Source organism: Giraffa tippelskirchi, chromosome 11 (assembly GCF_054371585.1).
Source record: "Giraffa tippelskirchi isolate mGirTip1 chromosome 11, T2T-mGirTip1v1.2.pri, whole genome shotgun sequence".
NCBI lineage: Eukaryota > Metazoa > Chordata > Mammalia > Artiodactyla > Giraffidae > Giraffa > Giraffa tippelskirchi.
Window position 1 is genome coordinate 147,108,100 of NC_137285.1, and position 12,756 is coordinate 147,120,855.

Below are 12,756 nucleotides of genomic sequence, written 5' to 3' on the forward strand. Positions count from 1 at the left end.
TGGAACAACAGACTGGTTCCAAATAGGAAAAGGAGTACTTCAAGGCTGTATATTGTCACCCTGCTTATTTCACTTATATGCAGAGTACATCATGCAAACGCTGGGCTGGAAGAAACACAAGCTGGAATCAAGATTGCCGGGAGAAATATCAATAACCTCAGATATGCAGATGACACCACCCTTATGGCAGAAAGTGAAGAAGAACTAAAGAGCTTCTTGATGAAAGTGAAAGAGGAGAGTGAAAAAGTTGGCTTAAAGCTCAACATTCAGAAAACTAAGATCATGGCATCTGGTCCCATCACTTCATGGGAAATAGATGGGGAAACAGTGGAAACAGTGTCAGACTTTATTTTTGGGGGCTCCAAAATCACTGCTGATGGTGATTGCAGCCATGAAATTAAAAGATGCTTACTCCTTGGAAGGAAGGTTATGACCAACCTAGACAGCATATTAAAAAGCAGAGACATTCTTTTGCCAACAAAGGTCCGTCTAGTCAAGGCTATGATTTTTCCAGTGGTCATGTATGGATGTGAGAGTTGGATGGTGAAGAAAGCTGAGCGCTGAAGAATTGATGCTTTTGAACTGTGGTGTTGGAGAAGACTCTTGAGAGTCCCTTGGACTACAAGGAGATCCGACCAGTCCATCCTAAAGAAGATCAGTCCTGGGTGTTCACTGGAAGGACTGATGTTGAAGCTGAAACTCCAATACTTTGGCCACCTCATGCGAAGAGTTGACTCATTGGAAAAGACCATAATGCTGGGAAGGACTGGCAGCAGGAGGAGAAGGGGACGACAGAGGATGAGATGGTTGGATGGCATCACTGACTCGATGGACATGGGTTTGGGTAAACTCTGGGAGTTGGTGATGGACAGGGAGGCCTGGCATGCTGCGATTCATGGGGTCACAAAGAGCTGGACACGACTGAGCGACTGAACTGAGCTGAGAAATATTATTTGTGCCCTTCTCTACTTCAAAACAGGGTATGAAGAGACTATCTATAATATAAACTGATGGCACTGCTGGTATATGGGGCAGACAGAAAAAATTAGGAAATCTATTCATAGCAGCACCTGTCCTTATCGTGACCAAATTTCTACCAGGACTGCCCTGCCTGTCAGGCATACAAGCAGCCAGCTAGTAGGATAAAGAATGCAAGGCACTTACCCACAGTTGTTGACAGCCATAAGATTAGAGACAAGCACAAAGGGATAGGTCAACATACTGGCAAAAAACTGTGAAAGAGGAAAAAAACAGCTAAGTTATTAAATCATTCCTAGCCTCTTTTATTTTTTTCCTTCCTCACCGTTAGTCCTAGTGCCACTGTGGTCAAATATGCCAACACTGCTTTTGCTTTCTCTGTATCCCAGGTTAAGACTAAATTACACATTTTTGAGTCTGGAGATGTTTCTCCCCTTACCATGCCACTACATGCAACCTTTTAACCAAAGGTCAGAAGACTTCTCTTATTCTGTGACTGAGCCCCATTCAAATACAACTAAACTTCAACATTTAAAACTAAGTACAATAGCATTTCAAAACAGCCCCGAACAAAACAAGAAAACATAAATGTCTTTCCAAAGACAAAGGAAGCTACTTCAAACGTCAACCACTGGAAGACTGCACATGAGTAAAGAGACTGAAGTTTCCAGTATATGCTCAGCAGGACACAGGAGGGAGCAGGGCCAGGTCTGTGGTGAGAAATGCCCTGACCCCCTCTGAAAGCTGACCAGCATCAAACCATGTGGGCTTGTTATTGCTGTTACTGTGACGCAGGGACTCTGGGTTATTCATACCTCTGCCAAAAAAACAGTAATGACATATTCTAAATTTAGAAGAAAACAAAACTACTACTAAAAGGTTAAGAGGATGTTTAAAAACTTACTCCCGTGACAGCTTGGGAATAACTCTTCATTTCATTCATGGTAGAAACCTATAATGGGAAGAAAGCCTTTTTCAGAATGAGTGAGAAAATTAAGCTGATATTAACAGCTAATTGTCCCCCCCATATCAAAACAGTCTATTTCTGAATTCAAGTTCTTTGACAACCTGAAAATTAATTTACAGGATGAAAACATAAAAGACTGGCTAGGAGCATAAAAAGGCAGTGGTCAAAATGATCACCTTGACTCAACATTAACAGGCAAGTTCATATAAGACTAGGATGGCTTTTAGGAACTAATATAATGGCCTCAGGATTTCAAAAGCACCAGGAAGTGAGATTGGGAATCTTTTCCCATGTCCTAGAAATACAACCCCTGGAAACCACGTTGAGGGTCCTCTGAGGGCCAAGTCACTCCTTCTGTACACACCCAGTTGTGTCCCAGATGCTGTGGGGAAGATCGGTCTCGATATTCAAGTAACCAAGCACATGGATTTTTGGTCCTACCTCTGGCCTGGGTGTGTTCTCGTTTCCACCATGCTATGGAACTCTCTTGTGTTCAAAGAGGTCTACAGCTACTGAGGCTGCAGAAACATGACTTTTAGGGAAAGCTGATTCTCACCCCCGTGGCCCAGGCTGACGTTTCTAGAAAGTCCAATATAGGAGTCCCCTTAGCACTTCCAATGAGATGAAGCACCTGCATATACGACACAACTACCCTGCTTCATGGTGTCCTCTAACATTAGGTATCAACAAAGAAGCGATCTCCTTGGAGACTCTTAGGCTCACTCTGCCACCCCCGTCACACCCTTTCCAGGTGCATCTCTCTGACGTAAACAGTGTAGATCATTCCATTAGCCTTCGAAAATCTGTCTGTTACTCCTTAGCTATATAATGGTGAGTCTCATATAACCAACTGCCATCTTCCTGTAAAGCTAACCTAGCTGCCAGGCAGGCACTATGACGTCAGCACCAGAGCGTCTCATCAAGAGCCCCACCTACCCCACTGTCCAGCGCATAGGTATTGACGAGGTAGGCCAGTGAGTTACAGAGCCACAAGGAAATGATGTCACCGAGGAGGCGAGGAATAAGACCCCTGCATGAAGAAACAGTAGAAAGAAGAACCAAGAGCTGTAATCCGGTGAAAGATAATTCACTCAGCTATTTATATTTATATAAATCATACAATAATTTATCCTTCAATTAAAAATAAATAAATAAATAAAAGAATTAGATTTTAAAACATTCTAGAGAACTGAAAGGAACCGAATACCAGAACGTAACCAGTTCATTCTAATTAATACAACTGTTCTTGAGGCTAATCTCTAATGACTTGTATTCTCCTTTTTAAAATGCAGGTCAGCTACATCCCTCTAAGCTATGGCCAATGGCTCAACTTACTATTAATAACTATAATCAGGGAGGCAAATAATTTGCCTACTTCAGAGAAGAGACTTAAATATGATTATTGCTAGACTACTTGATATCCAAATTTGGCCATGCAAAAGATGAAAAAAATGAAAAAATGAAAATGGCCCAAACACGGACACGGGTAAGTGGCATCAGGAAACACACTTCCAGGGCCTGGGTGAGCTCGGCGAGGTAGTGTGGACAACGGGACAGATGCTGCCCCACAGCCTGAAGACCAAAGACTAAATGCCACTTCTATCAGCAAATGAACTTCCCAGCGCATCAGTTTTGTTTTTTTTAACCTCTAAAATGAGAATAATAATAGCTATCTTGTCTATTTCCCAGAATATTTATAATACTCAAACAAAAATCAACGATGTGGAAACACTGCAAATTAAAAAGGACCATTTAGTTAATAATGTGGTTTTTGTCATCAACAGAACTAAGATAGTAGCCTAAGTTCTTCCAAAGTAAATTCAGGGGAATGAACACACTGTGAAAACATACTCTGAGGGTAAGAAAGATACCTATCAGACAGCTTTCCATTTTCCAAAAATGAGCTTTCCTCATTTTATCAACTATATAGCAACTGAGAACTTACCATGAGGGTAGAAACTTGGAATGAATTTATTCACTAAAAAAAAAACACACCCTCATTTCAACCATTTCAGATGTGCAGAGCAAAAGTTTGGGATCTCTTACAAGAGCATTTAAGTCAGAGGGGCCAAAACAGAGTTCAACATGAAATAAACCCAGAGAGTACATTTTCCCTGAGGTTGAAACAAGGAGTCATGTCCTCATTCTCATTAAAGCTTCCTACTCACACAAAAATCACACCCACAAGTCAGCAATTTACTCACGCAAAAAATCCTAGGATGCCCTCTTCCCGATAGATTGTTGCTATGGAGTCACAAAGTCCACTAGATTTAGAAGAAGGAAAGGTAAAATACACTCAGATTACAAGGTTCAATGACCACTCTGGACAAGGTGAAATTTACACCGCCACCCGTCCTCCCCTTTCTACTTCCCTCATTCTGCAAAGACAGCTGAACTCAGAAACAGAAGGGGAGACCCTGCTACCTACGGGTGTAGTCACATGGAGTCAGGGTGAATTCTGGCTTCAGTGGTTGTGTGTGTGTGTGTAGATCAAATGATATAAGATACATGAGTTTGCTTTGCAAGCTCTAAGGCATCACAGATATGTAAAGTATTTGGCATCAACAGATCTTGAAGACTTGAAAACAGAAACACTTACCAGTACTTGGATTCTCTGCCAATGAATTGTACCATAGATCTCAGAGTGATCACTATAGAATACAGGGGAAAGATTTTTAAGCTACATCCAGATAAATTTTAATAGCCCTGAAAAAAAAGTTTTTCCCACCTAAAGACACTTTTGATATCTGGATAAATGGGATAAAAACCAAAACAAGCAAACCAAAAACACACAGGCAAGGCACTTTGGTGAACTCTCATGTCACCCTACGGAAGTAGACAGGAGAGATCATGATACAAAGAGAGATAAAAAGTCGAACTGCAGGTGTCCACTGCAAACCTACCGTGGAAGGGATGTGTGATGAGAGTAGCAGCAGAACGAGCCATCATCTCCCGAGTTGTCTAGAAACAATCAACACACACACTTGTGAAATCTAAATAAATGACACTTAAATTCCTGCGAGAAGTCACGTGGGTGGACCTTGAAGAGTAAGAAAGTGAGGGACACAGCACTCCTGCCCTTCCTGGAGTCAGGGCGAGTAGCCCGAACAGGATGCAATCTGATACAGTATCATTCTAGCATAGCTTTCACTTAGGGATTTCAATGTCGTTACGTCTCAAAATTTCTCTGTAAAGCAGATTTCTATTATTATCTCGAAGAAAAACAAAAGCAAAGAAACAGGTGAAGGGACTTCCCTGGCGGTCTGTGACTGAAATGCAGGAGGTGTGGTAACCTAGCTGGAATAAAACTATGAGGACTGTATTTAGATTATTAAGTTGCTCTCTCACTGTGAGTGATTTCAGAGACTGTGATATCTACACTAGGCAATGTCAGGCTCTATTTAATCTACAGCAACACCATGAGGAAAGCAGAACAACTTTGCTTTGGTTTTTCGACCACAATCCTATAACTAACTGCACAGTATCCTAGAGCTCCTATATTTATCCCAGTTTACCTTTCTTGTCCAGGAATCTGTAAAGAGGTCAGTAAAAAAATTCAATCACAGTACTTGGAGGTAGGTTGTAAATATAGAAGGTCTGTCATTCATTTTTGCACTTAGTTAAGAGATCCCTCACCTCTACTCTAATGGTAGTTCTAAGAGCCACAGGATGAACTAAATGAAGTTAAGAAAATATAAAACACATATTAATACACGTATCTCTGTGCTCCTTGCTCAGTCACCGCTCAGTCGTGTCCGACTCTTTGCGACCCCATCGGCTGTAGCCCGCCAGGCTCCTCTGTCCATGGGATTCTCCAGGCAAGAATACTGGAGTGGGTTGCCATTTCCTTCTCCAGGGGATCTTTCTGACCCAGGGATTGAACCCAAATCTCTTGAGGCTCTTGCACTGGCAGGTGGATTCTCTACCAGTGCGCCATCCAGAAATCCACAATATATGTTTTTGAAGGCAGCTTTTACTGAAAATCATGGCTTTACTATAGACAATTAGATAATGTCAAGACTAAAAAATAAAAATATTATTAAGTTAGGCATGCAACCAACTCCAATGGCAGAATACAGGGGTGAGAAATGAATGATGAGGGCATTTCCAAGTCAGAATAATGTTGTAAAAGCATTTCTAGATATACAATGCCCAACACAGGCAGGGCCTCGGCTACCATATGTTAACACTTTCAGGCCAGAGATTTTCAACTCTATTATAAAAAGTTTCAATAGAAACCTCTTCAATATTAAAGATAAAATGAGTGGGTAAAATATGTTACCTTGAAATGCATCAATTCCAGACAGCAAGCAATGCTTTTTTCTTTCTATTCTGCATGCAGTAAAGCCCGTATTAAATTGAAGGTTTAATTTCCCTTGGAACACTGAACATACAGGTCTGATGATCCTGATTCCATAACTGCCACTCCGCTCTGATTTAGAGAGATCATGATCATCTCACCTCCTTGATAACCCGGTCAAACGAAGATGAAACTTCTTTCTGTACATTTCCAGATCCTGACTCCTGGAAATCAAAATGAAAGAAGACCGCTATAGTGATGGTTTTCAACAGAACTGATCAAACCGGTGGCCACCCTGTATGAAAACATTCTCCACGACGAAAGGAAAGCTGACTGCTCGTCCGTTTGCCTAAAGAGGACAAAGAACAGCAGTGGCTCGCAGGGAAAATGGGCTCAAGTGTACAAACTGGCTTCAACATACCTCAGCCTTGTCACACTCCTGGTAATGCTACAAAGGAAGAGAAAAGAAAAGAATGATTAAGTCTATCACAGTGTCACTGAGACAGGACAAAAAGGAAAACCCTACTGAGTGGCAGAAATTAAAATGGTTGCTTTTTTGGGGGGCGGGGGCTGTAAATTTCCCATTAACTTCTATTTCTACTTAACACTTGGAAACATTAACAAATGTCTTTAAGACGATTCTGTCGCTTAGTTGAACATACTGATTGGGCAACTCATAAAAACTCGTTATCTAAAAGAAGAAAAAGGAGGGACTTCCCAGGTGGTCCAGTGGTTAAGACTCCACGCTCCCAGTACAGGGCCCGGGTCCTGATCAAAGAACTAGATCCTCCTGCTCCAACTAAGAGCTCGCATGCTGCAAGTAAAAGATCCCACATGCCACAACTAAGACTGCTGCTGCTGCTGCTGAGGCGCGTCAGTCGTGTCCGACTCTGTGCGACCCCATAGATGGCAGCCCACCAGGCTCCGCCATCCCTGGGATTCTCCAGGCAAGAATACTGGAGTGGGTTGCCATTGCCTTCTCCAGTGCATGAAAGGGAAAAGTGAAAGGGAAGTCACTCAGTCGTGTCCGACTCTTAGCGACCCCATGGACTGCAGCCTACCAGGCTCCTCCGTCCATGGGATTTTCCAGGCAAGAGTACTGGAGTGGGGTGCCATTGCCTTCTCCAAGGGTATGGCAACCCACTCCAATATTCTTGCCTGGAGAATCCCACGGACAGAGGTGTCTGACAGGTACAGTCCATGGGGTCGCAAAGAATCGGACACGACTGAAACAACTTCGCACACACTCAGAGGACTAAGGCTACAGAAAAAGCCTCAGGACTTTTACATGGAAAAAATCAGGTCCAATACCAAACTAGGGCAAGCTGCTTTCCTTCACTGTGCAAAGAACAGAGAATTGGTACTAAGTCTGAATAGCCAAACCTGCCTCACTTTTCCTTTTGAATGTGACTGTTTCTGAGCCAAACAAGAGAGAAGATGTTTTTAATTCTGGCAGAGATACATGAAACTGCCCGAGCTTAGGCTGCACTGGAAGAGGGAATGTTATTTGCAGGATATTTCAGAAACAGAAGGTGGGCTAGGTGAAATACCGGAACCACACAACTGACTTCTTAGACATAACGAGGTTTAAAAAAACAGACAACACTTGTCTTTTGCAAAAAGAACTGCATTTCTTAAAAAGAAAATCAGAGGGAAGAGAACAAACATCACAAAGTGAAATGATGTTTTTTGGCCAAATTCCAGATCTTTGGCCAGAAATTAATTCTAACAGTTTCAGGCATCTTTAAAAATTCTCACTCATTTCTAGACTTCGGTTTTCACTGTTGATAAAATTTTCAACAGTCTCTTCTACATTATTCTCAACAGATTTCAATTTAATTCTTGTTCAGATATACAGAACTCTTTCTAACAAAGTCTAAAACAGTTTCATCAATCCTAAATTGGTCTTTCTTCTTGACTGTGTAAACTGCTTTTGATTCTAAGTGTAGTACCAAGACCCTGTTCTATCTCATTTGGTTACATGTGAACACATATTCCAGCTACCTGGCTACCTCGTTTGTCTTACTTTCCTTTACATAAAGGAACTTGGTCTCAAGCAGTAATTTCACTCTTGCTCTAAGTCTACACATTAACCTCTTTGAACTAGATGACAACTGTTTTCCCACATGAAAACTTCCCTAGAGGTCCAGTGGTGAAGACTCTGAGCTTCCACTGCAAGAGGCACGGGTTTTTCCTGGTTGGAGAACTAAGATTCCACACGGTGTCTGCAGCATAGATTTAAAAAGAAAATCTAAACCTCACTTAGGTAACAGCAACACTTTCACTGCGCCAGAGTATGGTGTGGCTGGAAAACAGAGTAGTAATCCACCAAAGATATCAGCCCATTAACACGCCATCACTCTGACCCACGCCAAAGTCACTCAGCTGTGTCCGACTCTTTGCGACCCCATGGACTATGCAGTGCATGGAACTCTCCAGGCCAGAATACTGGAGTACCATTTTGGGTGACCCTGACCCATGGGCCACCCAAAATAGTGGCTCATCGGTCCACAGGCATGATGACAAGAATAAGTATAATGAGTAACAAAACAGCTTCCACAAGAGGAACTGACTGGAAAACCTCTCCAAATCAATTCAACAAAGTCTGAAGAGAATTTAAAACCTAAGCTAATCAGATCATGAAACTGTTCAACAAAATCATGATTTGCTCATCACATGATAAAACATTTTTATCCAGTAGAACTGGGGCGCCGTTAAAGCCTACTTTAAAAAGTGCATGGAGGACTGCACCGAGTAATGCTTGAAATAAACAGTTTGTAAACATTTGGAATTTAACACATTTGATATATAGATTGAAAATATTATGTAGATTTGGCTCGCAAATACTGCTACACTTTTAAGAACTAGAGCACAGAAGGTAATATACCTTTGGCGCCAGTGGGAGACAGAATAATAAACAAGAAAACCTATTAATTTTATATTCTCAACCCTGCTCATACTGAACAACCTTCCCATGAACTGTTCTAAATGGTACAGAATTTGTATGTATAACACCTCTAGAAATATACCAAGAGGCAAGTCTGCTGACCTACACTGTAACTGGTGCAACTGAGAAACAAGTACGGTCAAAATGATAAGCTGTGGTATTTAAAGTTAAAGGAAGAGAGCAAAACCAAAGGATAACTACGGGAGAAATGTAACTGTGATGCTTTCAACAACACTTTGAAACAACTCAAACACACAGAATAATTAAGGAAACTATTCATTACCTATGTATCGCCTATTCAGCTTAAATAGATGTTAACATTTTGACCTTTCTGCTTAAAATTTCTTGCCTTTGTAAAATAAACTGCCACAGATACAGCTAAAGTTCCACCCTTCATTTCCTTCCCTCTTCTCAAAAGTAACCATCACCCTTGTAGTCAATGCACACACTTGGGTGAGGTTTTCTTAAAAAACCACATACGAATGTACGCAGCATAACACAAAAAGAAAGAGTGCACAAAATACAAACGCACAGTGGAATAAATAATTAAATGGCAAATATCCACATAGCCATGGTCCAGATCAGGGAAAATCATTTCCATTACCCTAGTATCCCATGCATGGTCTCCCTTCCTCTTCCCATAAATAAACACTATCCTGACTTTAACATTTATCTTGTTAAGTTAAAAAAAGAAAGTTTGTCACAGAAAATGTTTTACTAGGAGTAACACTAGGAATAAGAGGAAAATAAAATCAGAAACGTACGTTTTAACCAGCTTCCTTCATCTTTTGAAGAAATAAGATGAGTTATGCATGAATGCTCAGTCTTTAAGTCAAGTTCGACTCTGCAACCCCATGGACTGTAGCCCACCAGGCTCCTCTGTCAATGGGATTTTCCAGGCAAGAATACTGGAGTGGGTTACCATTTCCTTCTCTAGGGGATCTTCCCAACCCAGGGATTGAACCTGAAGCTCCTGTCCCATCTTCCCCACTGCAGGCAGATTCTTTACTAATGAAGGAAGCCCCAAATAAGCTATTCAGGAGCTCAAATAAGTGCGCTTAATTTCTGCTCAGAACACCTAGTCCAGAGGAAGCTTGTGTAGATCAAAATCAATTACTTCATTTTAGACAAATTCTCCTTGCTTCCCAGGAAAGAATTAAGAATGAGTATTTCAAGTACATGTTTTTCAAGAGGAAGAAAGGCCATGGATACAAATATATCTTTGCAATTGCTCTTAATCAGTAGGACAAATTGTAGTTAAAAGGTAATCTAAATCTATGGGAAGATGGATTTTCTTATTACCTGTAAAACTTTACCATGGACCACAGTTCCAAGGATGCCTGAACACAGTCTTGGAGTTAAGCCTGTGAACAATCCACGCTTCCCATCAATGCCCGCAATGTGCTGAGCTAAGAACACAAATCAGAGATTTACATTCTAGCTGAAAGAAACAGTCACACAGAAATGTCAAGAAAACATGCTTTCTATATATTTTTTTCAGTGACTCCTGCCTATCACACTTGCCGATGTCATCCAATTGAAATAAATCAAAAGATACTCACCGTAACAAAAGAGGCCAGGAAGTTGACAGACTTGCCGTCCAAAAATATTTCGTCCTATTGTTGGGGCAAGAGGCTCATATCCCACCTTTGAAAGTAAGAGGATATATCAATACTAGGCAACATTCCCAGGAATGCCTGGGTTGCAAGGTCTTCAATAAAGAACAAATTTAGAGTTACAATTTTTAACACAAGTTAAAATGCAGTGTATGTTTCCCAAGACAGTAATGAAGTTATCACCCTTGTCCATTTTTTTGGGTCTTGTTTTGTTTTAAATTTTGGCACTTGGTTAAGACTGGTTTCAATAAACTCCCAAGTTTTCTTTCGGTTCACATTCTACAAAAAAAAAAACCATATAGCTGAGATAGACTAGTATTAAACTGAAAACAGAATAAGGGAATTTTTGTGTTAAGAAAGCTACAGTTTACTGAGGATGCTCAAAAGTATTTTCTAAAGAAAATCTAGCATTTTTTTTTTTTAATATTTGAGACAAAGTGAGATGACTAAGCCAGTGTCAACTTCATATTTGGCTAGCAAGGCAAACACAGTTACAGATTGATAAGTCACTTGGGAAACAATTATAAGCTAAATCTGTATTAAAGGAGAAGACAGTCATGAAAAATCTAATGAAGGCCATTTTAGAGTTAATTTCATCATGTTATCTCTACACTACATTCAGAGTCTTTAGTGCCAAAGAGACCCTTGAGTGAATGAATGCAGTTGGACATGGTCTTGACTCTCTATTGCTGTGATTCTCAACCTATTCAATTGAAGAACTCTGGAAAGGCTCACAGTGCAACTATTTTTAAAACTGAGTATTTGGGAATTTCACCAAAACCCCTGAGACACTTGGCAACAGAAGGATGTTGTGCAATCAGGATTAAGGAGTTTCCGAGGCAACAGTTCTGACTGTCACTAGAAAACCTTGCCTCCTGGATAATGACTGAGTAATGGGCTTATACCAGATTTATGGCACAATGCTTTCATCTCAGATATTATCTAGCTAAAAATGTGACAATTCTGTTTCAGATGTCAGAGTACATTTCAAAGATTTGTTCTTTTTGTATTTTTTGCCCACGTTATGCAGCTTGTGGGGATCTTAGTTCCCTGATCAGGGACTGAACCTCGGCCCTTGGCAGTGAAAGCGTGGACCTCCGGAAAATTCCCTTTGTTCTTAATTTAAAAAAATAATTTATTTACTTGGTTGTGCCAGGTCTTAGTAGAGGAACACGGCAATCTTTGCTGTGGCATGCAGGATATAGTTCCCTGATCAGGGATCCCCCAAGCGGGGATGGGTGGGGGTCTCCAAGACTTAGCCACTGGACCACCAGGGAAGTCCTCCCACTGTTCTTAATTTAAATAACTCACTTTACAATAGTTTTTTACTTACAGGTTCTGAATCCACATGGGTCAACTCAGCAATATGTTGTATGAATGAGTATCATAAACTCAAAAATAAGAAATGGGGCCTTCCCTAGTGTCAAGCCTATTTTTGACAGAAAGGTGGATGGTGGGGACAGGGCTTCTATCCTTGGTACCATGCATGATGTAATGACCTCAACACTCAACAAAAGTTTCAAAAATTAAAGACCTGTCCAGGGAAATCTAGAAAGGCAATTGAAAACACAATCGTCAGTTAAAACCTGGCATACTTGCCTGTGAATAGAAAATACCCCTTAAGAATTATTTCACAAAAGATTAGAAACTAATATATATACTTATAACTCTTTCACAAAACTTTCGGCTGAACTCATGTCCAGCTCTGACAGATGTGATTTTCACTGTCATGAGCCACATGGGCTGCTGCTGGAGAGCGCTCAGTGCGTCCTTCCGAAATTTGACTCAGCAACCACTTGATTATCACTTCTGAATGAGCTCCTTGTGTTTCTCTGGGTATCTGGTGCTAAAATCTCGGAACAGAAAAGCAGCAATAACAGTAGCCAAAAAGAGAGAAAGAGGAAACAAAAGCTAATAGAACGTGGGTTCCCCTCAAATCTCATATCTG

The 12,756-nt window shown here is 40.9% G+C and overlaps 1 protein-coding gene across 11 annotated transcripts in view; it reads right to left on the bottom strand.

Annotated features, from left to right (window-relative positions):
- The window catches only part of LOC145525521 (mitochondrial carrier homolog 2), a 63,251-nt gene that overhangs the window by 6,277 nt on the left and 44,218 nt on the right, over positions 1-12,756 (bottom strand). For 6 of the 11 annotated variants that reach the window (XM_081538835.1, XM_081538831.1, XM_081538834.1 and 3 more), the window contains 10 exons: positions 10,755-10,839; positions 10,495-10,601; positions 6,667-6,693; positions 6,407-6,469; positions 4,849-4,906; positions 4,545-4,596; positions 4,150-4,209; positions 2,882-2,975; positions 1,883-1,930; positions 1,165-1,232 (listed from right to left, as the gene is read on the bottom strand). In XM_081538835.1, coding sequence (XP_081394961.1) covers positions 1,165-1,232; positions 1,883-1,930; positions 2,882-2,975; positions 4,150-4,209; positions 4,545-4,596; positions 4,849-4,906; positions 6,407-6,469; positions 6,667-6,693; positions 10,495-10,601; positions 10,755-10,839 — 662 coding nt within the window. Of the gene's footprint in view, positions 1-1,164; positions 1,233-1,882; positions 1,931-2,877; positions 2,976-4,149; positions 4,210-4,544; positions 4,597-4,848; positions 4,907-6,406; positions 6,496-6,666; positions 6,694-10,494; positions 10,602-10,754; positions 10,840-12,756 lie in introns of all 11 variants that reach the window. The other 5 variants (XR_014068259.1, XR_014068258.1, XR_014068260.1 and 2 more) reach the window with 3 other exon arrangements.